The sequence below is a fragment of the Asterias rubens genome, chromosome 18 (genome assembly GCF_902459465.1).
Source record: "Asterias rubens chromosome 18, eAstRub1.3, whole genome shotgun sequence".
Taxonomy (NCBI): Eukaryota; Metazoa; Echinodermata; class Asteroidea; order Forcipulatida; family Asteriidae; genus Asterias; species Asterias rubens.
This window is the reverse complement of record NC_047079.1, coordinates 1,826,827-1,854,703: the sequence shown is the minus strand read 5'-3', so window position 1 is coordinate 1,854,703 and position 27,877 is coordinate 1,826,827. Positions and strand designations below refer to the sequence as shown.

Genomic DNA, 27,877 nt, shown 5'->3' with positions numbered 1-27,877 from the left:
CATCGGAGCCGGGAGAAAATAACGGGAAAACCCACCCTTGTTTCCGCACGTATTTCTGTGTCGTGAGATGTGTTTAAAATAAATCAGTTATTCTCGATATCAAGAATTGATAATTGTTTTAATGTTTTTTCAAAAAGTAAAGCATTTCATGGAATAATATTTCATGGGAAGTCTTTCACCATTACCTTCTGTAAACCCTGTAAGTTATTCGTAAATCTGTGAACTTTTAATTTTTGTTCTGTTCAGAAAGTGTCAAATGGCTTTAACACAAGTCTTCTTAAAAATGTAATCACAACACTGGGTTTTGAAAGAGTGAATTGGTTTTTACTCTCTAGCTTTACAATAAACACACCATCCAACTTACATGTGGACATTACATGTATATGCAACAATGTAGACGTGTTTTTTTTTTCTCAAATAATGGTAATATAAAAGGCAAGTGATAAGAAAAAATAGTAGTTATAAACATCTTTTGTACATAGACCTGTAAACTAAATAACACCCTTTGAAAAATCAGTACAATCACAAGTTTGTTGAAAGCCTTGCATTTCTTGCAGATAGTTTCCTATTGGTAAGGTTTAGGGCACCCCCCCCCCCCCCAAATCACTAAAATGAAAAAGTCTTAGTTATCTACTTCACCTCATGAAATTAAAGAATGCCCCAACTGAAAACAACTTATTATTGTACTAAAAATTAATTCACATAAGGCCTTTTATAAACATTGAGCAACTGTATCAACATCACTCTGGGAAAACGTATCAGCACTCGTTGAATACACAGTTTTGTTAATTAAGGCTTGTTAGTTTAAACATTCAGAAATAAACGTAATTGGCTTTAATGGAAGGTACAGTACATGACTGGTGTCTGTATAAGATTGTATTAAGCATTCTGAGCACCAATGAGCCCAAGGAACCTGGGTAGGATCCAGTGTTCCGAAGCGTCATCAAGCTCCAGTTACCGCCTTCGTGCATCACCAAGCTAATCCGCATCATCAGTTTCGAGTTTAAACCTATGGGTTTTTTTCAGAACCACCCCAACTTATTTAGAGATCATCTTTACATGGTGTTACCGCAAACCTTACTAGGAGTAATCTTCCTGAGTACCCTTCCAATTCAATAATGAGGCAGCCCACATCGCTACTTCCGGTGACCCCCTTGCTCATTTGTGTTGCCAATATCACCACCTCGCTGTGAAGCTTTGCCATGAAGGATATATCGATCCAAAAATGTTCATGTTGTGTTATTAATTGGCATTTTCCTTGACCTATGCAGTAATCCGGCATTTTCATGTGGGGGCAACAACATCATTTTATGTTTTTAGGGGAGGGCTATTTTATGAATCGTTCCATTCACTTGCGCATTTTAAAGTATGTTTTAATCTAATTTGGGGCAGGCAAGTCATGGTGCTCTATAACTTCACCAATGTGCTTTATCTTGATTCACTAAGAGAATTCATAATAATTTTTAATTTTTTGTTTCTATTTTCTTTAAACAGAAGTATCGATAGAACCATCAATTTCAATAACACAATTTGCATTTTGCCTGTTAGGTTCCTGGAGTTCTTCTGCCATGTAAACGGGTCCAATAAAATCCATTTCCTGACCTTCTATCCGTTTTGCGACAAGGTTTCCTAAGCTGTCGTAGTCCCACTGCACCAGTGACTTAACAGTGGAATCCTGGCTCAGGTCAGGGTCTGCCGTTTGCGTTCCGAGACTGCGGCGTTTAACAAAACGCTTGGCTCGTCTGTTCATTGCGCACTCTTGATAAGAGCCATTGCGACGTGGCGAGGTACTAGCTTGGTGGTAGTTGTGGAGAGCCATGTCATAACTGAGGCTCTTGGGAAGGACCCGGCTGCCATGGCTGTGTTTCCTCTTCATAGAGCCATAGTCGCTCTGTGTTGAGTAACAGTCATACACACTACTGTCACTGCTTTGGTAATGCCTCAAACTGGTCTGGTATGGCATATAGGGAGTGCTATATGTCTCATGGTAGGGACTTCGACTATTGGGTGCGTTTCTTTGGAAATAGTACGGGTTTTGACTTGGATAGGATGGGACGCTGTAGCGGGATCGTCTGATTCCCATGACTCCATCCACGCTGATGCTACTCGGTGAGATAAACCGTTCCTGGTACTCGGACTTCACCGAGCTGGATCGATTGAGGTTAATACTCGCCGAGGTCTCATCAACACTCGCCATGAAGAGGCCCGGATCGATTGAACCAAGTCTCGACATGATTCTGTCGTGATTGTGAGAGAACATTCGGTCATCTGCAAGAGGTCTGCCCTCCTCCAAAGAAGCCATTGCTCTCAGTCGCAAACTATCCTGTGAAATGAAACTCTCAACATACCCCGAGTCTTTTGAGTCGTTCCGCTGGTTGGATCGCATCCCAAAGTACTGATTGAGTTTAAAGCGCTTCTTAGCATCGCTCAAGCTCTCCGTCTCGGAGCTCTCAATGCAGGTGCTCTTCTCCTCTAGAGAGGCATCATCCGATTCTGAGTCGTCCCTCGTCATGGCAACCAAGTTGCTATGGTGAACATCAACATCACTTGTTAGTCCTAGAGGTATGCGATTCTCCTCGCTTAGAACTGACGTCTCAGTCGGAATCTCCTCGATTAAGGAGATGGCTGGGTTATCATAGGCGTGCTCGTTGGCATCATGGCTGAGGTTCTTGGCCAAGAGTTTGGTCTTGGATGATGATAAGTCACTGTTGGTGCGATGCTGCCTGACCCCTGGGGGGAAACTGTTGTTTTGAGATGGGTAGGTCCCAGCATCAAGGAGTGCATCCAGTGTTCGGTTACGATCTAGACTGTTCTCAACGTGTACCTGAGTTTGTGAAGAGAATGCATTCGATTAGGTTATAGGTAGTTGGTGCTTTATCTTTTATTGCCTTGGCTTTATGTAGGTGTGGGTTCCTTTCATGTCAAGATCATTCCCAATCTGTACGGGTGATTGTGATTCATCAGATGTGCCTTGAAAAGGGTTAACCCTTTAAAAGACACTTGACACTATTGGTAATTGTCAAAGTTTTTTCAGATGCTTGATTTCGAGACCTCTATTAAATCTAATCAAATTCAAATATTTGAGTGAGAAATTTGCTCTTTCCCAAAAACTACGTTACTTCAGAGGGAGCTGTTTCTCACTATGTTTTAAATTATCAACAGCTCTCCATTGCTCGATACCAAGTAAGGTTTATGCTAAAAGTTATTTTGAGTAATTACCAATAGTGTACATAACCCTGATGGTGCCTTTGCTCAAGATGCCTACACTACCACCTGGTTTTTGGGATTTATATACCCTTTTGGTGCCTTCTTTTAAATCAGCAAATACCAGCATCTTTGAATTTTCAAGTCTTTTTCGATGGATTTTATGGGTATTTGGGTTTAGTAAGTGGGCATGTGTATTTGGTCACCTTGTTTTACATGTACACACATCTCGGTGTAAATGGGTGCAAGAGGATGTTGGGTACAAGAGGGTGGCATTTGGGTATTAGTGGGTGCCTTCCTGTACCTTAGGTATCCTGGCCCTTGACTGTAATGATGGACTATGGGAGCGTCTCAGAGGCTTTGTGGTATTCTTGGCGCTACAAGATGTACGCCTTCCCATCTTTATGGTCACTCGCCTTACTGGTGGTTTCCCCTCTTTAGGAGACGATTCCTGCAATTATGGAATAACACATGGAGAGAGGAGATATGGATGGTTAGCAAAACAGAAGAAAACAGAACCATTCAATTATGTATTGCAATGATTTCCACCAAATGGTCATGTCTAGCATGCATTCGCCTATGTCCTTTACATGTCACGTATTGTCCTCACATGTCACGTATCTTTTTGAATCGTTGGTTCTGCCTATATTCTCCTCTTTCCATGTGTTGGTTGCCACGGCACCAATCTGACACCAGATTGCTTCTCTTGCAGTGTCCAGCAAATTCAAGTTTTATTTCAAGGCACTGTATGCCCGGGCACATGTTTTGTAAATGACAAAGACCAGTATTCTAACTTTGTGTCTAACAGCATTATGCATAACAACAAATTTGTGAACAATTTGACTCGATCGGTCATCGAAGTTGCAATAGAATAAAAAGGAAAACGCCCCCTCAGATGCCGAAAAAAGACTTCAGGTATGATCAGGCTGGGTATTATGAAGTCTTTTTAATGAATTATCTCTTTCTTAAAAACTACGTTACTTCAGAGGGAGCCGTTTTATTATAATGTGTTACCATCAAAAGCTTTCCATTGCTGGTTACCTAGTGAGTTTTTATACTACCAATAATTTTGAGTAACTACCAATAGCATCCAGTGCAACAAGATTAATGAAGGTCACTGGTTCAAATCCCACCCGTGTCTGTGGACCTTTTCCTACAGACTTTTCCTTTGAAGCCAAGTCCGATTGGACCGCAAAATTGATTATTTGAAATACCTTTATTTATAGATTTGAGAAGGTTTAAACTATCCTAACGTATACTTTGTCCTATTACAATTTTATATATGCGAAAGATTGTTTCATGTTTTGTTTTGTTTCTTCCTTTCGTTTTGAAACGGCATCTTGCTGTCAAAATTTGTTCAAAGAAAAACTTTTTTGTGAAAATCGGACTAAAGCAACTTTGATACAAGGAACACACATTGCTGTCATCCCATACAAACACACGGGCAACACAAAGAGTGCGCTGAGGAGAGGGGGAATGCACTCATGGGTGGAGAGAAGCATTTATGGTTGATTTCCGCAGTAACCTGGTACAGAGTTCTTGAAGGTGTGGCAATAACATGTTTGTTCACAAATATAAGTATTTTGTCTAGAAATTTCCTGCATTAACTACAGATCAAGTGATGAGTTCTGTATAAAAGCTTCCTGTAGTAGCCGCATCATTTCAGTGCTTTTTAGTAAACAAGTTGGCATAAATTATTTACACCAAACAACGCACTAGTTCTTCAATAAAAGTCCTCCCTAAAATGAACACCAAATGCCACTATTCATTAAGCCTGTTTTTTAAAAGATTAATAAAAAAAGGCAAACAAAGAAAGCGTGGAGTCATCTCTCACGATGTACGATGGACTTTGACGTCATAGAAACGGTGACGTCATTGAAACGTGTCAGACATTAAAACTAAAAGGCACGCAGTCAACAACAATTTCCCGCCACAAATATTTGAGTGATGATCGACTCTACATTTGGTGCCACATCCATCATTTTTAATGTTTTACTTTTGCTAAACTAATTTTGTTTTAATAACACAGTGACTGAAATTCAACCACACCCCTTTAACTCAAGCAAGTACCGAATGCATGTTTGTAAACGTCACTTAATCCTACCATTGGGCATTTGATAATTAGTGGTTCTTTTGGGAATATATTTCTCGGAAAATTCCACAAAAACAATGTTTCATTGTACATTTTCCTCGGGCTTTAAATTTTCAACTATTGCTTACACTGTCAGTGGATTTCATGGAACTTTCATAAAGAATTGATCTTAAAATACAACGTGTGTGTGCTTTTCATTATGTCCATTGTGGCGTTGTTTTACTTGTTACTTACAGACGTTCCTTGAAATTGTATATTAAAATGACGGCCGATAATGTGCAATCAGAATTTGTTTCAAAACAAACATTTACTTGTATTCAATGACTTAACACACACAAGAGGATTATTCACAGATTGTTTTTCCTTTCAATTTTTTCTTTTTGTTTGTGTGTATTTATATTTTTTCTTCTTCTTCTGTTTTTCTTTCTTTTAAAGAAGGTGTACACTATTGGTAGTCAAAGACCAGTCTTCTCACTTGGTGTATCTCAACATATGCATAAAATACCAAACCTGTGAAAATTTGACGGTCGTCGGAGTTGCGAGATAACTATGAAAGAAAAAACACCCTTGTCACACGAAGTTGTGTGCTTTCAGATGCTTGATTTCGAGACCTCAAGTTCTAAACTTGAGGTCTCGAAATCAAATTCGTGGAAAATTACTTCTTTCTCGAAAACTACTCCACTTCAGAGGGAGCTGTTTCTCACAATGTTTTATACTACCAACCTCTCCCCATTACTTGATACCAAGTATAGTTTTGTGCTAATAATTATTTTGAGTAATTACCAATAGTGTCCACTGCCTTTAAAGAATACTTCAATTAACTGATTTCCCAGAGAGTTGCATGTGCTTTCTGTCCACACTGTTTACATTTGTATAATTTGTCCTTAAGTAATTTTGTCGAAAATACGTACAATCATTTCCATCTTTTTTACGACCGTCTAATAAAAAACGAAATAGTGATATTCAGAAATTTTTAATTTTGTGAGAGACCAGATTTATTGACAGTCAGATTTGCATCATAAAGCAACTTAATAAAGAGACCCACGCTCAAAAAAAACATGCACGTCTTCAAAGATATTGCCAAAAAAGAGATACCGCAAACATAACTTAGTTGGTGAAGCCCGGCACGTTAAACCGGTGGTCGTTTGTTTGAGTCCCACTCAATTAATTTTGTTTTAGTTCAACCTCAAATCATTTAAAGAATATTGTAATTTTATTTCATCATTCAGGAACATCAGTAATAAATTTTGCTAAATAATTTTGATTTAATATTCATGTCTGGTCATTATTCGAGGTTTGTTGGGCTCCTTATCTGAGAATGGAAATAAATGAAATCGAATATTTTTGTGTTTATTGAAATACGTTGTTTCAAAAACAACAGTTACTAGACGCGGCACCAATTCCACAACTCACTCATCCGAACCCCCGTAGGCCTCTGCTTACACTTTATATCCAGCCGTCGATTTCACGAAACTCTTCCTAACTTGGGATTAATCTTAGAACTTAGGACGAGTTAGGTTCCGTGTCCAAATACATAGGACGCATTGAACCCATCTTAAGTTAGAACGGGTTACTCGTCCTAACTCGAGATAGGATTAATCCTAGCGTTTGGCACAGTTAACATATCGCGCCAAATAGAAAACAGGCCGTATAGCAAAAGGACTCGCATGTGACTTGAGTCAAGTCTACATAACTCCCGCCCCGTCAAACCCATTGCTGTAACAACAGACGCGCGGCAGAATGAGTGATGATCTCAGATGATTTTTTTTTAACCATGCTTATACAGAGTTCTCGCTTATACAGAGTTCTCGAATTGCGCCTTGGAAAGCATAGAGAATGCCGTAATGATTTCTGAAGATCGGAGATTGATCATGAAGGAAACTCGAGAATTCACAAGACCTCTTCAAACTCTAGAACACCCAACAATCGTTGTCATAGAGCCCGGGGGTTCTAATAGTGCACGAAACCAGACACTGATTTTGTCCACACTGCATGGACAAGAAATTCTGAAATAGAACAAAATGTGAGGCTGTGGGCAGATTGGTCCATTATGTCGACTCGGGAAGGGTGTCCTAAGCTCTGCTGTCAATCTTTCGATTTTATGGTCATTATCGGTTAAAGCTTCAGCTGTGTTGACTCTTGTATTTGGAGGTTTGGGCCAATTAAAGATGCTGGGTCCGAAAATGGGCTTAAACTTTAAAAATGTATTTTTTTTTATAGATCCGAGAAAGTTACAAGCTTTCAATAAGCCATCATGGGGTACATAATACTTTGTCCATAATAGTTTGAGTGGGGGAATATACACCAACAATGAATAACCGTGTCCACCATAGCTATCTCAACAAGGCTAATTATGGAGGTGTTGCGAACAAGTGCACACAAAAAACAAGGCGGGTGTTTTTCAACTTGAGCCGTTTCTTTCATAATCAAAGTCAACAGTTTTTTCCCCTGAAAACAGCTAAAACTACGTCTACGAAACAAACCCTGATCATGTTATCTTTTGCGTAGGCATTTCGGTGTAGACTCTTTGATTTGATTTCGTGACAAAGCTTTGCTTTGAACATTGACTCAGTCCTTTAGTAGATGAGTTTTTCAATGGGCCGTGGCTGTGCGGGAAAGACTGTATAATAATATGTGCATAGTGTTTTATAAAACTATGATGGACGAGGAGTACATGCATCCGCAACTGATATGAGATTCATCACAGCATGGTCTTAGTTCGATACGTTATTATCACTGATTGATCACTGCCAGACTTGGTTCAATTTCTAAGTTACTATTCTTCGCTCTATTCATGTGAAGCAGTTCAAACATTATTTCTAGATCTTTCTCTTTTGGATATCAACATTGTACAGCAAGTGGTAGTTTTGAACACTCTCTCCTCAAATGCAATGTGTGTATCTTACGGGCGTAGGCCTAGGCCTTTATCACACGGCAATTTGACCTTGCCTGTTTTAAACGGCCGTGAACAAACTAGTAGCTACCCTTTTATTCCCATTTATAAATACCTTTTTGGTTAAAAGTCGAAGTAAAGTTTTTAAAAATCTGTAAAACCTATCCGTTTCCGATGTGCTCGAGCTCTGTATGTTTCTGCCTCCATGGTATGTACATGTTACATGTACATGTACGACGTCCGTGTTTTGCATGCGGTTATAAACACTGGTCATTATCAAAGGTTTAAACACCCCCACGTGACGCGCTCTCCACCAATTAGAATAGCGAAACTGTTTGAGGCATTTATTAATAATTGTTAATGTATTTAAATTTTTCAATTCTATTATTGGTTTTCTCGGTCAAATTCGGCAAATGAGCAGCCAATTTAATTTTCATGCGTTCGAATAAAAGCTATTTTGCCTCTCCGGTTTTTACTGCGTTTCAAATTCAGATATCGGTCATTCAATTTCGTTTTGAGTCGAGTCAAATTCCTTTAGCACTCTGTTCAATTTAGCGTATCGTCATTCTTTTTCGTGACACACACACCTCAAGAAACGTCTGCGAATTTGAATGCTGCTTTGATGAATTGTTAAATTGAATGATTATTTTGTTAAATCGAATGACGCAACATTACATTTGACTAATCATAAAACGAAATCGAATGACCCTTTTCAGTAGCATTCGATTTCATGCGAAATAGAATAGGCTGGTAGTTAAATTGGCTGCTCATTTTCCGAAATTGACCGAGAAAACCTATATATAAAAAACTGCTCGTCAATTTTTAATGATAAAAAAACGAGATTTTACGAGTCACAACACAATCCGTTTTCATGGTCACTTAAAACAATTAGCCTTCATTAAGGTGCATGGCCCCGAGGCAGTAACAAACTCTAATGTTGTCTTCGGCTTTGAGCCACCCTCTCCATTAAGGAAAACCTCATTAGTATAACTCTTTGGTGTAAACCCTTTCAGGTAATAATGCACCGTAAAATATATGATGATCTAATTGTTTTTGTGCACTCATGCTGCGACGCCGAAGGCCGCCATTACCGCTAATGGTGAACTGCCATTTAAATATATTGATGATTTATTTGTTGGGCTGGTTGGCAAACACAGCACCGTCCATTTTACCTCAAACTCGACATAATATTTAATGAAGACAAACATCCCCAAATGGAGTCACTTTGGGAGCAGTTTATCATCTGATTTTTAAATGGAAGGGCGCCGTTGTCTTTGGGTTATCATTTGATTCAATGTCAATCACAAGGGGACCTTTGGTCCGTGGATGACGCCATGTTATTCTCCTGTTGCAATGAATATACAACTTGTAATTGTATAACAATGATTCACATTATCCAAAAAGAACCAAGAATCAGAACCCGTAACTGGGAGCGGACACGTGCGGACACGACTGCAACCGTGGACTTTTGTACCTCTTTTGTTTATACTTTCACTTTATGCAACATCTCCATTGGTTTTGTACACGTTTTCTAACTGTGAACCTTTCCCGAACCATGGACCCTATTGTCCTCCTTTGACATAGCTCCCTGATTTAAATGAATATACCTACTCAAACACCTGCAATCTATAGCAACCGGGGTGGGGGGGGGGGGGACCACAATGATTTCCTTTGTGATAGCAATCGTGAACCTAGTGTCCCTTTTGTTATAGGTCCCCGGTTTGAATGTGGATACCTACCCACGCACACACGGATATGGTAGGCCTATATGGGTTCCTGCTATTGTTGTTCTATTATTTCCCTTATTTATGAAATTATCTGTGGGGTACCACTTTAACAAACAAAGCCTTGTGGGGTAGCATTGTTCCAAAAGTACCCCGTAAGTGGGCGTGTGTACAAAGCGCACCGCAAACGCATCCCAAACATCATGGTACACTGACCCCACCCAACCAAGAAGCAGGGCCATCATAATGTGTTTTCTCTCTTTATTTTTCTTTCCCGTATAGGTAACAGAATACACAATTCCTGTCGTCGCAAATATCGCCACAACAATCTAATTACTTTATGTAGCCGTTTTGCAACGCACCGTTAAGTGATTAAGTAATTGGTACTCCGTACTTTCCGAGGTCACCTTCTGTTTCCTATGGCCGATGTCTTGTTTAAAGGCACTGGACTCTCTTTTACTCAAACTATTTTTATCGAAAAGTCTTAATTGTTTTCAAGCAATGGAGAAACACTGTGAGAAACGGTTCCCTTTGAAGTAATCTAGTTTTTAAGAAAGAGGTAATTTATTTCTAACATAATTAAAATGTTATAGGCCTGAAGTATTTTAATGATTTTAGGCATCTGAAAGCACACAATTTTGTGCAACAAGTGTGTTTTCTCCTTTCACTATTCTCTTGCAACTTCCATGGCCAATTGAGTCAAAATTGTCACAGTTTATTGTTTTATGCATGTGTCGGGATACAGCAAGTAAGAATAGTGGTCTTTGACATTTCCCAATTTCAGTGCCTTGAAACCAACCACTAGACCCCCGTGAGTTTTGCGTGTCGACAGAGGCCAGCCAGTACAAAATCATGTAACTTGCACAATACGGGTAACGCAAACAATCAGCACTGTAAAATTGATTACTTGTTATCCTTTTGCATAACTTTGTTTTTCTTCAAAATCTTACTCCTGCTATATTTAAAGACACTGAACACTACTGGTAATTGTCACAGACTAACCTTCACAGTTGGTGTATCTCAACATATGCATAACATAACAAACCTGTGAAAATTTGAGCTCAATCGGTCGTCGAAGTTGCCAGAAAGAAAACAACGCACTTGTCACACAAAGTAGTATGCTTTCAGATGCTTGATTTCGAGACCTCAAATTCTAAATCTGAGGTCTCGAAATCAAATACGTGGAAAATTACTTCTTTCTCGAAAACTACATTACTTCAGAGGGAGCCGTTTCTCACAATGTTTTATATCAACTCTCCACATTACTCGTTACCAAGAAAGGTTTTATGCTAATAATGAATTTGGGTAATTACCAATAGTGTCCACTGCATTTAAAGAAGAGTGGCTTCAAGATAAAATTAAGTTTTAGCGAGAAGCACCCATTTTCCAGTAAACACCAGCGTGGGTTCCCACGTTGGATACTCATTCAGAGCAACATTTGAAGCATGACGTCATATGATTGTTCATTACCCAAGACGAATTTTCGCGCCAGACGATAGGAACAATTAATCAGTGCCGTTTTGATTTAATAATCATCAAAACTCATGAATGAACTAACCTGTACACAAATGTACAGACCATGAAGTGTAAGGTTAAGTCGAGATTTTGGATTGTAACAAAAATTGCACATGAAGCTTTGGGTATAAACTGTTTTTAACGCAAGGTTGCAGATGTTACAAGGACTGTATTGCTGGATATTGTCAAAGACAAAGTATTCTCACCTGGTGTATCCAAACTTTAGTATGGAATAACAAATCTGTGAAGATTTCTTTTGGGCTAAATTGTTCATCAAAGTTACCATCTTTTTTGATTGAGAAACTACATTGTAAAAACAGTGCTTAGAGTTTAAACACATTATTTTGGTGTACACTTGTTAAACATAAACATGTTTATCATGTTGACACCTGCTTACGTTTGTAGGATTCAAACACACACACACAATAATCTGAACATGTAAAGGCTAAACATGCGGAAAAAGTGGGTACAAAGCTTATGTTTAATAAATGTGTTAAGGACTGTTTTTAGAGTGTTGCACTTCTTTCTAAAAAACTCGTTACTTGAGGGAGCTGCCGTCGATATCACAAACTTAAGACTAATCTTAGGACTTAGGACGAGTCCCAACCCTGGGCATGCAGACTTTAAGATTAATCCTAAGTTAGGACGAGTAACTCGTCCTAACTCGAGATAAGACGTGTCCTAATTCTTTGTGAAATCGACGGCTGTTTCTCGCAATGGTTTTTTACTATTAACGACTCTCCATTGCACGTAATACCAAGTAAGTTTTTGTGCTGAAAATCATGTTGAGTAATTACCAAGATGTGTCCATCCAACAGCTGGCATAATTGCGCCATCTACAGAGACAAATGTTCAACGGATCATCGTGAACCGACGCAATCCCGCAATAAACATTTCAAGTCCTACAAATTAGATCAAAGAATGAAAAAACACTATCTGCATTGCCATGTCTCTTTACTTGGGGTTTAGGTGTCGTAATAAACTCATCCCTCCCCCGGGAAATAAAACAAAAGGTCGAGATTGTATACAAGAGGCCGCCGAGTGAAAAGGGTTTGCGATTTTATGATATCATGCTGACTCAGTGAAAACGTGTTCGCTTTCATATGAGAACCCTTTGAATAAGTGTCTTTAGCAATCAGTAATGATGAACATTCCATGTAACAACCGGAAAACTGGCCGGGTAATGCTGTACACAAATCAAACACTTGATTAATTTCGGCGGCTTTTGCTTCAAGACCCGAAAAATGCCCAGAACACATATAAATTCGTAAACATTGTCTGTGTCTGTTGTATAATATAGAACCGAGTAAAAGTTAGTCATCAACTGATAGTGATGTCAGTATTTCAATTTTGAAGCACTTCGCTTGAAATAATTTATTGCGGTTGGGCTAAGTGGAAGACACAAAAAGCATACGTCATTGCAGCTGTTGCTGGCTCGTGAATAACAATTTACAATACACTGGTGAAAAAAAATAGCAATGTGCCAACAACGCTCGTACCGTTGCCGCCCAAATCTCCGTGCCTTCGCGCTTATCCGAGTTGTTAAGACGTTCAATTATTTGCGTTCCGTTTACGCTCGACGATTCTGAAAAACTGTAATTGTTTAAAGTGGTTACAGCATTTTTGTAAATCTCACACGCCCCGTTTCTTAGTATTTTATTTATTTATTTATCTTGTTTAGGCTGTGTGGCTCCTTGGTTTGGAAGCTCGTTTAGACATGGACTAGAAAAATTGAGTGTTTGAGGTCGAGAACACAATACTCCATTTCTGAAACTTTTTCTTAAAAGTGCACGCACATACACATTGAGAGGGTAGTTTCTTAATTTAAAATCGTATCAGGCAACTCATTTCATCTATTGAAGTTACAATACTTAAAGGACATTACAAAATTGGTTTTGCTAACAAAACAGTTGCTGGCGTGTAAGCATGTAATCCACCATATACATAAACTGACAAACCTGTAGAAGTTTGAGATCGATCGGCCATCTGGGTCACGAGAAAATAGTGAAAAACCGATTACACATCTTTGCATGACATCGATGGACGAAAACAATTAATAAAAATGCTCACTGAGCGATAATTAGTTTAATTTATTTCTCACCAACATTTCAGTCATAAATATTTCAAGGGATATTTTCTACTATCATCATTAGACCGTGATAGTTTGATATAAATCTGTGATCTTCGTGATTTTGTTACGTACCAATTCTGTAACGTTCCTTTAATGTTTGCACCCCGTCCGAAAATAAAAACAGGAGTGAATAAACTACAAACAAAAAGTAATTTAAAGGCTCTGCAGCCGATTTCACGAAACGCTAAGATTAATCCTATTTCGAGTTAGGACGAGTAACACGTCCTAACTTAGGATTAAATCTTAAGGTATGCATGCTACAGTGCTGGGCTGGGACTCGTCCTAAGTCCTCAGAATAATCCTAAGTAAGGAAGAGTTTGGTGAAAACGACTGCAGGACACATTTGGTCATTTTCAAAGACCAGTAATCTCACTTGGTGTATCCTAACATATGCATAAATGATCTTACCTCTCTGGGTCGCCTCTTCTTGCTCTCCTCCGCACCTTGTTTCCTCTTCTTAAATTTACTCCTGCAGAATAAGAACAACAGACAGAAGAACGGTTAAGATTACAACCTCGACCCCATATTGGCGGTTTACTTTGTAATCTCTATTCGATATCGCCAGCAAGCACTGCCACAAACATGATCATAGAGTGTTTTTCGTGTCCATTCTATGAACAACAGTTTGAAACCCACTGATGTAATAGGTATCGCAATGTTTCTATATCACCTAACAATCGCTGTGCCAATGATGACAAAGTGCTTTGAGTTTGTCGTATAAAAGATCTTCAAAGAGTTGCTTCGAAACAGGCGAACGTGGCCTAAGCCGGAGCCTGACAAGCCAGAACTAAAAGCGGAGCCCAAGCCAGAAACCTTAGCTCTAGCCAGAACCCTGAGCCCAAGCAATAATTCTGAGCCCAAGCCCGGAACCCATGCCCGATCCCAAGCCCCAGCCCGAGCCCGGAACCCAAGCCGGAACCCATGCCAGAACCCATGCCCGGAACCCAAGCCCCAGCCCAAGCCCGATCCCAAGCCCCAGCCCGAGCCCGGAACCCAAGCCGGAGCCCAGGCCAGAAACCATGCTCGGAACCCAAGCCCTAGCCCAAGCCACAGCCCAAGCCCAAGCCCGGAACCCAAGCCCCAGCCCGAGGCAGGAACCCAAGCCCGGAACCCAAGCCGTAACCCGAGCCCGGAACCAAAGCCCGGAACCAAAGCCCGGAACACAAGCCCGATCCCAAACCCCAGCGCAATCCCAACTCGTGGTTTCAGCAAGGTAACAGGGTGAACAGTGTGATATATAACAGCACGTTACACCGGGTTTCTTTTTGGCGTATACTCTTACCTGATGCGGAGTGATATGGCTGTGATGGCGAAGCAGCCGATGACAATTGATAACGTGACGAATAGCGCCAATTTGAACTCATCTGGTAAAAATACAATAAAAAGATACCGATATATTATTTACGTAAAACGTAAAAGGGGTGACGCAAATAACATAAGATGTAAAAGGGGATGACGCAAATAACATAAAACGTAAAAGGGGTGACGCAAATGGGTTTTTTCCTAGTTTGTTACACATATCCAACCTATGAATATTTCAACATAAATCAGGTTCGGTGCTTATTGAGGGCATCACAAAATTATTATGTGCCAGGTTTTTTTTTTCAATGAATTAACATGACACTGTTAAAGGGTATAGGCCCATACCTTCTGTAGATCATTTTGTTGACAACGACATGAATCCCTAATAACTAACTGTGAATGACGATGTATGTAATATAATTTACCTGTAGAATTAATTCAACTTCATGAGTCGATCGCGAATAACTTGTTAATTCCAAAAATATAATGTTCGTCTCCTGAGACATGGTGTTTTGTGTCATACAAAAAGTACCCAAAGCATTTAATATTCTATTTATTAGCACTTTTAAATGAACACCATGGTGTTTGATCGAGAACGTGATCCAATCCCAACCATACACCCTTAATAATACTATAATGTATTTGTTACTGAAACTAGAGAGTAGAACATAATTGAGTTTGTTTTTCAATGTACCAGCATGGTTTACGTTTCAATTCAGTTTTAGGTTGTGATACTCACGAACTGCCCCTTTATTATGAATCTAGGTGCCGCAAAACACAAAGTCCTTGGGCTAGTTTCCAAAACTTAGTTCAAGCTCTGTTTAAAAAAAATACACCTTGAACAAAACTTAAAGGCACTGGACACCATTGGTAGTTAATCAAAGTGATTGTTAGCAAAAAATCTTACTAAGTAGCAAGGAATGGAGATAAGTTTATGAAATAAAACATTCTGAGAAAAGGCTCCCTCTGAAGTAAAGTAGTTTATGAGAAAGTTGTAATTTCTCACTCAAACATTTATAGACTTCATTTCATTATCTCTTGCAACTTCAAGGTGGCGGACAAACTTAATAATCACACTCTAAAGTTTTAAATACTGACTCTCGAGAGGTTTGTGACGAATTTGAAAGCTACAAATGAAAATTGTGCACGAATAATAGACCATATACGAATGGGTGTTCACGGCTATGGCTACGGCTGCATCGCCGCGTCACCATGCATGTATGGAGTGCTTGTTTCCTGCAGCATGATTGTGTTCAACCCTCCCCCCCCCCCCCCCCAACCCCCTAATTTTACTCATTGATCACAACAACTGAGGAAAAGAAAAAACACTTTGGAAGTAAATCAATTAAATTAAGTCTACAAATTTCAGTCCATAAAAGAACTTAGTAAAACATCATATAGGTATTATTAAAGGGTACAAGTTAAAGGGTCTATGTAACTTTTGTAGGACAAAAAAACACAATGTCCACAGATTAACACTAAACTTACACAGTTTCAAGATAATGATAGTAGAAAGCTTCCCTGAAAATATCACGTGCTGAGGTGCTGTAGTTTTGGGGAAATGAGTAAAACAATGCCATGAAAATAATTTTTGTGTCATGATACGAAAATTGTTTTAATCATTTACAAACGTATTTTCATGACATTGTTTTACTCATTTCTCAAAAACTACAGCACCTCAGTAAGTAATATTTGAAGGGAAGCTTTCCACTATAATTATCTTCAAACCCTGTAAGTTTAATGTAAATCTATGGACATTTTGAAAAAGTACCCAAATCCTTTAATGCTACATTTGCCTTGAGTTTGAGTATAATATTTTCAATAGGTTTTCCTCATAACATACAATATAACAAGAGGTTAAATGCTCACTTCCCTGTCTTTGTCAAATCCCTGATATTTGTTTTATTGAAATGGTGGTTGCTCGGAAACACGCACTGAAGACTCTGTTGCCAGGTTTTTTCTTTTTATATAGTAAAGTAAACGTCTTTCCCGTTTACATCGGAATTCACTTAGGGATCAGAGTATTAAATTTCATTGATGCTTATTCGAGCTTTTAAGACAAGACCCGTACATTAAAAATGTCCGTAAGTGTCAATTAATTAACGACTAACATTGTTTGATCATTTGATTCTAAAGTATACATCGAGCATCTAATCGAATATTCCAACCAATATAAATACTTATTGTAGTGTATTTTATTTAGGCAATTGTATGTGGTATAGTTGCCACTTAAGGTGGTTCTCTGAATTCAAGCATGCGACATTTTCAGAAGAGTAAAGCAGAAGAAATATATGTGAGTGTTGAAGTTTGTATTCATATTATTTCCATTTAGGCCAACAGCCAATTTCATAAAATGTAGCTAAGCACAACAAAATTATGCTTACCAGCCAAACTTTACCATTACACATGTACAATTTGCGGCTGGTATTCTGCTCATTTCTGCTTTATTTTTAGCAGAAAGTTGTTAAGCACCGTTTCTGCTTCAGCGACTCTTTGAAAATATAGGTTCATGTTTTGATCATGACGACACTGGACACTATATGGGTTAGTTTCAAAGACCAGTCTTTTCACCTGGTGTATCTCAACATATGCATAAAATAACAAACCTGTGAAAAATTGAGCTCAATCGGTCGTCGAAGTTGCGAGATAATAATGAAAGAAAAAAACACCCTTGTCAGAAGTTGGGTGCTTTCAGATGCTTGATTTCGAGAAGTCAAATTCTAAATCTGAGGTATCGAAATCAAATTCGTGGAAAATTACTTATTTCTCGAAAACTACGTTACTTCAGAGGGAGCCGTTTCTCACAATGTTTTATACTAACAGCTCCCCATAACTCGTTACCAAGAAAGGTTTTATGCTAATAATTATTTTGGTGTAATTACCAATAGTGTCCACTGCCTTTAAAGCCATTGGACACTTTCGGTAAACAGTATGTCCAAAGGCCCACACTTCGTTTACCACTATTTATATATTAAATAACAAACCTGTGAAAATTTAGACTCAATCGGTCATCGGAGTCAGGAGAAAATAACGGGCCAAGGTCACGAAATTTAATCTGGTAATGTGTTGCGCAAGATTGAGATGCGCGAGCTAATCGTCCTGAGCAATCATTCTGAAAATCGTCTATGGGGATTGGGCCAAATTCCACATTTCAATTCCCGGGCAAAAAAAAAATTTTCATTGAAGCATGGCCGCCAAGTTTGACGTAATTGCCACTAGATGCTCGTGTATAATTGGGGGGGGGGGGTTGCTAATTCAAGTCTCTTCTCAAAACTTATCTTATGTCACAGGTTTTCAATGACTAATTTTGTTGTGTCTGTTTTTCTTTGTGTTGTGTTTTGTTTTTGGTTTTACTGCGCCTTGAACACACAGTGGATATGTGCGCATTACAAGTCTTATTATTATTATTTTATTATTACTAGATGATCACAGCCTAAAGTCATTATGGATTGTGACTAAAACTAACTCTCTTCAAATTGAACATTTGTTACGATAATTTCCAAATGTTTCCCTTCCTTGTCTTTGAATGCACTGGGCTCATTTTGGTTATTGTCAAAGACCAGTATTATCACTTGGTGTATTTTTTGTGGTAAGAGTCCAGTAATTTTATAACTTTACCAACAATACAAATTAGATTGGCCTGCAACTGCCGAGGCCTTAAATTATGGGAAAATGCCTGCAACTGCCTAGGCGGGGTAATTACTAATTAACAATAATTAATATCTATTACTTACAACTTTAACCAATGAGCAGGTTCATCCCTGTGAGGGGCAAACACCACCAAGCCAAGTCCAAACCTGCTACATTGGCTAAGAAAAATAGTAGCGAAGAAAACTGCCTTAATAATTGAGAACCTTCTCTGACCAGAGCTGACGATGAAGTGGACGAGCATTTGCTATGCGCCCCTCGTTGTCGTTACACCTCAGCAGTTTTCAAAAGAAGAAGGGAACAAAAGCGTGCGTCTTTTGTGCACAAAGAAAGCTTTATTTATTCTTAAAGGAATTCACTACGTTAGTCCCCTTCCAGATCACATGAGTTTTGACATGGGATCGGAAAATTAAATTAAATAAATGAATGAAAGTAGTCCTTTAATATTTACAACTATGTGCGGTTTATTTACAAAATGCATCTAAATATCTACTTGGCCAGTGTACGCGCCTTCCTGAGCGAGTGTATCTTGTAGATTCATCTGGAATAGTGTTTGATGTAAAAGATGTTGGAGAAGTGTTCAGTTTAGGAGATGGTGGAGTAGTGTTGGATTTAGGAGATGATTCAGCTGTAGCTGGAAGTGGTACTGTGGATTCGAAATCTGTATGTGCAACCTTCAACCTATCAATACTTATCGAGTCATGTTTGCCGTTAACGTCAATGATAAAATATTTGTCCATTCTTTCGATGACACAAAATGGACCATTGTACGGTGGTTGTAATGGCTTCTTGACGCGATCAACACGAATAAAAACATGTGTACAAGTAAGCAATTCTTTTGGAACATGACTTGAATGTTTAGAGTATCTAGGTTGTTTGGGTTGAAGTTCTGACATGTGCTGACGCAAACGGTCAACATATTTACTTGGGTCAACAGATTCCAAATCCACAGACGGAACTACGAACTCTGAGGGTAGACTGAGTGTGGTACCATACACTAGTTCTGCTACACTGCAGCCTAAGTCAGTCTTAAGTGATGTTCGAATACTCAATAATATCAGTGATAAGGATTCTGTCCAGCGATTTGGTTCAGTCTGAGCTTTGAACGATGATTTAAGTTGTCTGTGAAATCGTTCTACCATTCCATTTGCTTGTGGATGGTATGATGTTGTGCGGGTTCGATTACAACCTAAAAGTTTTGATAGACTTTCAAAAAGCTTTGATTCAAATTGGCTACCTCTATCGGTAGTGATAGTCGCTGGTACTCCGAAATTAGCTGTCCAGCCATCAACGAATGCTCTTGCAACACTTTCGGCGGAAATATCAGAAATAGGAATTGCTTGAGGCCAACGGGTGAATCGATCAATACATGTGAGTAAATAAGTGAACCCACGAGATGGTGGTAATGGACCAACGATATCAACATGAACATGATTGAAACGAACGTGTTGTGTGTCAAATGTACCTAACGGTGTCACTGAGTGGCGATGTACCTTTGCGCGTTGACATTGAACGCAATTTCTGGTCCATGTTCTAATGTCTTTATTAATGGAAGGCCAGATGAATCTTTCAGTCATGAGTCGTTGAGTAGCACGAATTCCTGGATGGGATATACTATGAATAGAATTAAATACATCACGCCAAAATTCTTTGGGTATGTAAGGACGTGGATAAGTAGTGGAAATATCACATGTTATAGTACCATGGGTAGTGAAAAGTGGCAATTCTTTGAATTGAAGATTTGACGATATACGTAGCTTAATAAGCTCTTCGTCTGTCTTTTGTTTACTAGCAATTGCACCGAAATTCACTGCAGTGATTTGTGTGATCGTTTTAGTTACACTTTCAATTTGTAATCTGGAAAGTGCATCTGCTGCCCAATTTTCACTACCTTTCACGTACCGTATGTCTGTAGTAAACTGTGATACGTAATCGAAAAAGAATATGTCAAGGGTTTGTGATCTGTTAAGATATAAAACTCTCGACCTTCTAACATATGTCTAAAATGTCGAATTGACAAATATACAGCTAGCAACTCTCGACGAAATGTACTATATTTAGTTTCTGCTGGCTGTAAACGCTTCGAAAAGAAAGCAATGGGCTTCATGACATTATTAACACATTGATGGAGTGCTCCTCCAACTGCTATGTTCGATGCATCAGTAATTAGACAAAGTGTAGCTTCTGAGTCGGGATGCACTAACAAAGTAGCTTTGGCTAGACTTGCTTTGGCTCTCTGAAAGGCTTGTAAAGCTGTATCAGGGAGTACAATTGATTGATTTTTTTATTTACCTTTCAACAGATCAGTTAGAGGTTGCAGAATCTCTGCACAGTCCGGTATAAACCGGCGGTAGAAATTAATCAACCCTAGAAATTCTCGTAACTTACGAATGAAATCAGGAATTGGGAAATCTTCAATGGCTTTGACTTTATTCATCAATGGTAAAATACCATTTTCTGTCAATGTTGTGTCCTAGAAATTCCAATGAATTAGCGCCAAACTGACATTTTCCCGGACTGATTATTACTCCATAATCTCGCAAACGCTCAAAAACTACTTTGAGGTGTTGTTGATGTTCTTCTTGGTCTACACTTGCTATTAATAGGTCGTCTATATAGGCATATACAAAATCCAGTCCATGGAGTACTTGGTCAATGAACCTTTGGAAATGTTGTGCAGCGTTTCTCAAACGAACTGGCATTCGAACGTATTCATAAAGACCAAAAGGTGTCGTGATGGCAGTTTTGGGAATATCTGATGGCTCAATAGGAATTTGGTGATTGGCCTTAACAAGATCGATTTTGGAAAATATTGTCTTGCCTTGTAATGAAGCAGTGAAATCGTGGATATGTGGGATGGGGTACCGATCTGGAACTGTGATATTGTTCAATGAACGGTAATCACCACAAGGTCGCCAATCTCCCGTTTTCTTTGGGACCATGTGCAAACATGATGACCCAGCACTCTCAGATGGGCGAATTATGCCTAACTCTAACATATGATTGAATTCAGCTTTAGCAATTGGCAATTTATTTGGGGCAAGTCGCCGAGGTCTAGAAAACACTGGTGGACCGGTTGTACGAATGTGGTGTGTAACAGTGTGCTTGATAGCAGTTCCATCAAAATTTTGCCTTGTTAGTTCTGGAAACTGACTAAGCAAATCGAGAAAAACATTGTCTGTTTCGGGAATCGAAAACATTGGTTTGGGAGACAAAACTGATGTCTTGTTACCAGAAATTTCGAGTTCGGTTTGTGAATCAATCAGCTTATAGTTTTTTACATCCACGACCAAGGAAAATTGGCTAAAAAAATCTGCACCTATAATCGGGAAGGGAACTTCAGCAATAATAAAAATCCATATGTATGCTCGTCTTAATCCAATGTCAATTGTCATAGACTTTTCACCAAAGGTGGCAATAGAGGATTTTTTTACTGCTTGTAAAGTATAAGGACTTGAGTTCTTTTTGTCCGTTTTAGTTGGGGGTAACACGCTAACTTCGGCACCTGTGTCAAACAAAAATCTAGTACCAGATATCCTATCTGTGATATAAAAGAGACGACTTTGAGGATTGCCAGACACACTTGTCGCCTTAAGTTACTGGCGTTCTAGTTTTCCTGAGTTTGTGCATTCTCAACAAAAGTACATGGTTTTACACACTTATGTGCCTTGTTACCAAATCGCCAATGATACCAGCATTCTGTACTAGCTCGTTCTTGGTTCGACTTTGAACTACTGCGTGAACGAGAGGCATTTGGGAACGGCGCTCTTGGGAACGTCCACAATTGTCGTATGATCTAGAGTGTGGGCTGATGGTCTCACTGGTATCTATAGATTTTTAACCAACTTGGTTAATTGTGAAACCTGTGATTGAAGTTCACCTAAGCGCGAATCAAATGACTGCGGCACACTCATTGATTGAGTAGCTGCAGCACCTACATTGACAGTGGACACCGAATGTGGAACTGCTACTTCTAGAATCTTGTCTGCAATGAGAGCCAATTGTTCTAGGTCAAGAGCATCACTAGAGGAAGCCAAAATGAGTTGCACATTTTGTGGCAACCGTTGCAAAAATAACTGCCTAAGAATGTTGTCTTCCAAGTTGTTTTCGCCAAGCAACTGTTTCATACGACGTAGAACTTGGGATGGTTTTTTATCTCCCAGTTCTTCAGAGATTAGTAGTTGGTGTGTCTTTTTTGTTCAGACTCTGAGGTACGTTTTACTAGTTCTATCTTGAGGTTATCATATGGATTTTCAGCAGGTGGGGAAATTAACAAATCTCTAACTTCCTGTGCAATTTCGGGTTGCAATGATGAAACAACAACATATGAGAATTTGGTCAACTGACTAGTTATCTGCCGAGTGAGAAACTGAGCCTCTACTTGAGCAAACCAAATAATCGGGTCATTTCGCCAAGATTGAAGGTGTTTGAACAAGGACCAAACGGAGATACGTGGCGCGACACACAACAAATCGTAAATTTATAAGCCATTGCAAGTTGAGATGTGTGGACAATGTCAGGCTTGAGACAATGCGTCTGTAGACCCAACTCCTACAGTGTCCAGCATTATATCAAAGGGGATAAGTTACCCAACAAGTGGCTTTGAACCGCCTTAAAAAAAATTATGAGTTGGGCGGGTGGATGTAGGTCCATCTTTTGTGAGGTACAATTATTTTGAAACTGTTTTATCATAGGCCTATGTCAAACTGAACTATTTGTTATGGGCGAATTCTGTATTTTTGGCAAATGGATTGCGTATTGAGTAATGTTGAACTTCATGTTGAAAACTTTGGCTAAAATGAGGTTGTTCAATTTCAGTCGTCCTTACGTTTTGGATAGATATTTTTTAAATTAAAATCAGTCGACGAAATATGAGTAGACTCAAACAGCAAAGCATTCAAACAGCAACAGAAATGTATTTCGTATGAAAGAAATAATAAATTAAAGGTGCGTATTGCAATTTCGTCTTCAGACGAGTCGATCACATCTCATTTTATAAATCTCTGCCACCAATACCCCAACTCTACGGATTTACTCCGTGGTTTTGAACCCGGTGAGACGGCGCCAGTTATACCCGCAGGCTGGGTCCGGCAATTACGGCATTAGTCAGGTAAAACTAAAGTCAAAAATACACAGAATATATTCCAAGTTTGTTTTCTTGACTTATTTATAATATTTTGATGACGCAAATGGCTTTCTGTCACAAGACCGAACCATTATTGCTGTTGCAAAACAATTCATTAAAAAACATTTGAAGCGTCAGTAGTTCTGCTTATTTGGGTTTGCAAAAGACAGTAATCGCTGGTTTGTTTACATTACTAGCCTTTTTTTTTATTTAGAGCATCCATTTAAGCCGTCTTCCATTATATGGATTCAGATGAGAGACTAAATCATTATTCATGACAAATGGATTGCATAATGAGTACTGTTGAACGTCATGTGGAAAACTGGGGCTAAATGACTGGACTCGATTACACTGACCAGACCTAGCTCTTAAAGACACTGTACACTATTGGTATTTGTCAAAGACCAGTCTTCTCACTTGGTGTATCTCAACATATGTGAATAAAATAACAAACCTGTGGAAATTTGAGCTCAATCGGTCGTCGAAGTTGCAAGATAATAATGAAAGAAAAGAAAACTTGTCACACGAAGTTGTGTGCTTTCAGATGATTGATTTCGAGACCTCAAATTCTAAATCTGAGGTCTTGAAATCAAATTCGCTGAAAATTACTTCTTTCTCGAAAACTACGTCACTTCAGAGGAAGCCGTTTCTCACAATGTTTTATACTATCAACCTCTCCCCATTACTCGTTACCAAGTAAGGTTTTATGCTAATAATTATTTTGGGTAATTACCAACAGTGCCCACTGCCTTTAAGCGAAAAGGCAAATCGTGATCTTTGCTGATATTCATTTGAAGTGTTTTCAATCAATAAAGAAATCGAGTCATATAATATAATACGACTACAAACAAATTTAAATTGTGTCAAAAAAACAATCATTTCGAATACCCTGATCCAGTGCTATTCTGAAAGGTTCGCAAAAAGCTCTGTCACGTCATACTCACCACTCATGTTATGTCATAGTTTAGATCTTCAATTTGTATAGCCACTTTGTTGCAGCGTGTGCAGGTATAACAAAAGCAAATTCACAAGCATGACGTCAAAGCATTGTCATTTTAACGCACGCTGTCAACGGCTGAAGTGTTTTTAATTATCAAAATTTTGAGGTTGGGCCTGATATTTTAAACGACAATTACAAAAAATTCAAAAGTGTTCAAATATCAAAGCTTATTTAAATGGTAAACAAACACATTAACAAGATTAGATAGCATTCCTGTCAAAAACAAATTCGGCCAAATACCTGTTTAATAGCCAACCGGGCTCATAAACTGTGGGTGTATTACTTGCCCCAGGAATATTTAGTACTCCTGATTTTAAACATGTATTGTCATAAATGAAGATATGATGCATTAATGGTAGCAATCACAACCAGTATAGGCAAAAAAAGTTACACTCATATTAACACATTTAAAAAATGTGCTCTTCACATCTAAATGGAAGAAGTATGAGCATTTAAAACAAGTTGCTCAGTTTGTAGTAGCCAACATCGCAAGTAATAGGTTGTGTTTGCTAGCCAAGGAGCAGTTTTTACTAAACAAATGTACGCCTGGCTATGCGAAGAGTTATACGGTGCATGATATGTGACAAAGGGTATCCGAAAATGTTCACATTACTTTAAAACACCTTTTCCCTCTTGTACGGAAGTACCAAACCCTAAAATCATCTCACGAACTTCCGAGATTCATCGTATACAACTGAGACACAATAATAATGAGGGAAATACACCATATCACACACCAAATGCTGGGAATAGCGTGCAGGTTAGGTGGATTTTTCAGATCAAATTAAAGGATATTCATAAAGAAACACAAAGAGGACGCTCAAGGAATGTAAAAACAATGTATGCAAAAGACATGCGAATAAATAAAGGGTTTCTTTCCCAGGTCAGCGAAGTACAATACATGACTCATTAATGGAGCAATTGGATCCAGTGCCTTCGTAGGGAAACCACGTTGCATTAGTATAACGGAGATCAATGAATATATTCTGGTAAAACCATTGGCCAAAACGTACACAGCAGTTTGTGCATCACAGCCATTGCATCATCACAATGTTTTAACTCATTCAAGAGTTCGCAAAGCAGTAAAACAAAATTAATATAGGGCTTTAGCGTCCACCATTTTCTACCCTTATGTAACGAGAACAGCCATTTGAGAGGCATTCTCTATCATTGACGATTTGATTCCAAGGCATTACAACATGAAAATAACGAAAATATGCATTATACAAGTCTGTTTTCCCAACAGTGTCGACTCCCCTTTAATATCGTCCCATGTAAACAAAAATATTACACACACACAAATACAAGAAAATTATGATAAATGTAATTCTTTTATGCAATTTACCGTAAGCTGTCATCGAGTTGGTCGTAGGTGCAACATCAGTTTCATTTAAGATCTCAGAAAATGTTGCCGTCACCACAGACGAAGTGAAAACAGACCTCCCGCCAAAATCTTGTGGCGTTGTAAAATTCTCGTCTGCTCCTTCAGTGGTTAGCGTTGTGGTGCTCAAGTTTGACGACTGGTGAAACGTGTTGTTGCCCAATATAGTCGTCTGGGAAGTCGACCACTGTTCATCGAACTGGGTTTCATTTGTTACTCCACGGGTAGATGTTGTATGCTCCAAGGTAATAATATCCTCTGTCGTTGTATTTACTGCAACGTTGTCTGTTGTAACGTGTTCCGTCTCCCATAGTTCGGGAGGTGTTGTTGAAGTGAAAGAAATTGGAACGTGCTCGGTGGAAACCGAAGCAGAAGTTGTCCTCCAATCTGTCGACGCCATTTTGCGATAGCGCAGACACTTGCATGGAAGATACTTTGATTTGATTTGTTTTTAAGGTATAATTGTGACGAATTACTCCATTACCGCGCCGTGATTCATCCCTTTGTGAATGTGGATGGCGATGGGTTAAAAAACACATACACTCAACGTAGAGAACGAGTGCGGGAAAGAGGTTGTCCACGAAGCAATTAGCAAACCACCGCCCGGTTCATCCATCATACGGCAACAGACGATGAACTTGACAAGAGTGTCCCGTACACTGATGACACAGTTGTTTCAATGCACCAGGCGAAACAGAAATGATGTCACACCAACAGCAACAAATAATCCTGAAAATCCACATTTTACTAACAGCCTCACCGTCAGCTATTTCTCTTCATTATGTACGACGATTTTTCATGACTGAATTGCATTTGTATACAGAGCGTGGTGGTCGTTCACTGACAAAAACAAAACAAAAATCTTCCCCGTTGATTTGGCATGCATTTTCCCACCGAATGGATAACAGTGTCGTCCGTGAACGATTATGAACACGTGTGTGGAGAGTGTCACGAGGCACTCTGTTGATGCTCGTAGCGTATTGATTGGTTAACGTGTGGGAACACCTCACCTTGTTGAAATGACATGGGCCCAATTTCATGGCCCTGCTTACCGTAAGCAAAGAGTCTGCGCTGACGGGCAAGCGTATTTCACGGGTTAGCGGGAATTTTGGCTTGTGCGCATGCGGACTCCATTTTACTAGGCATTCTACGCTTAATACACAGCTAGCGCAGAAATTCGGCGCTCGCAGGTAAGCGGTGACTTGTGATCGTAACCGCGGAATTCGGCGGTAAGCAGAGCAAATAAGTTGGGCCCAGGTGACCATGCCGCCACGTTCTTACCTGTGCATTGTCGATTATGGTTCAACGGTATGGGTAAGAAAGGATGATATTAATTAGGTCTATTGAGATGTTAACGCATGGATTAATTTTGGTCTAGTGCTAAAAGCCAAGCGCTTCGTGCATATGACGTCACAGTAACGCAAGTTTACAGTAACGCGCTGTATAATTCACTAAGCTCGTGCCACGTGCACAGCGGAAACATTTTATTTGCGAAATGTGGAATAGAATGTGGAAATTACAACAAACAGTTATGGTTTATGACGACGATCAGGTCCGCATTGACCAATCATTATGGTGATTATTTCGTTGGATACGTGAGCACCATGAACGAATCTTACGTCATGCACAGCGTGTTCGTGCCTCAGCCGCTGCCCTTAATTGCGTGTAAAACATGCAGAGCTTACCGCTACTACACTATAGACAACGTTAATATTATTCAGTATTTTTGTCTACTCAGAGCTGACCTCCTGAGAATGCCAATGTAAAGCGAATTTTGACGTCACAGCCGTGTTTTCGCTGCGAATGTTCAGTGCTGCGAATGTTTAATTACTTTTCCAAACTCGTAGCGAATTTGTGACGTC

At 39.2% G+C, this 27,877-nt stretch overlaps 1 protein-coding gene across 1 annotated transcript; it reads right to left on the bottom strand.

Annotated features, from left to right (window-relative positions):
* Positions 1 to 194: 194 nt before the first annotated feature.
* On the bottom strand, positions 195 to 26,903 carry LOC117302767. Its single transcript, XM_033786791.1, has 5 exons — positions 25,980 to 26,903; positions 14,842 to 14,923; positions 13,968 to 14,028; positions 3,509 to 3,655; positions 195 to 2,824 (listed from the first exon to the last, which is right to left on the bottom strand). The coding sequence occupies exons 1-5, from the start codon at positions 26,413 to 26,415 to the stop codon at positions 1,487 to 1,489; spliced, it is 2,064 nt and encodes a 687-aa protein (XP_033642682.1). The 5' UTR covers positions 26,416 to 26,903; the 3' UTR covers positions 195 to 1,486.
* Positions 26,904 to 27,877: the final 974 nt, after the last annotated feature.

What these genes read in the sequence shown, in the direction of transcription:
- LOC117302767 (XM_033786791.1), bottom strand. Translation starts at nt 26,415, where the DNA reads ATGGCGTCGACAGATTGGAGGACAACTTCTGCTTCGGTTTCCACCGAG. An exon ending in AGAAGAGGCGACCCAGAGAG is followed by an intron (nt 3,656 to 13,967) that starts GTAAGATCATTT and finishes CCATAATTGCAG; the next exon opens with GAATCGTCTCCTAAAGAGGG. An exon ending in CAAGGGCCAGGATACCTAAG is followed by an intron (nt 2,825 to 3,508) that starts GTACAGGAAGGC and finishes TCACAAACTCAG; the next exon opens with GTACACGTTGAGAACAGTCT.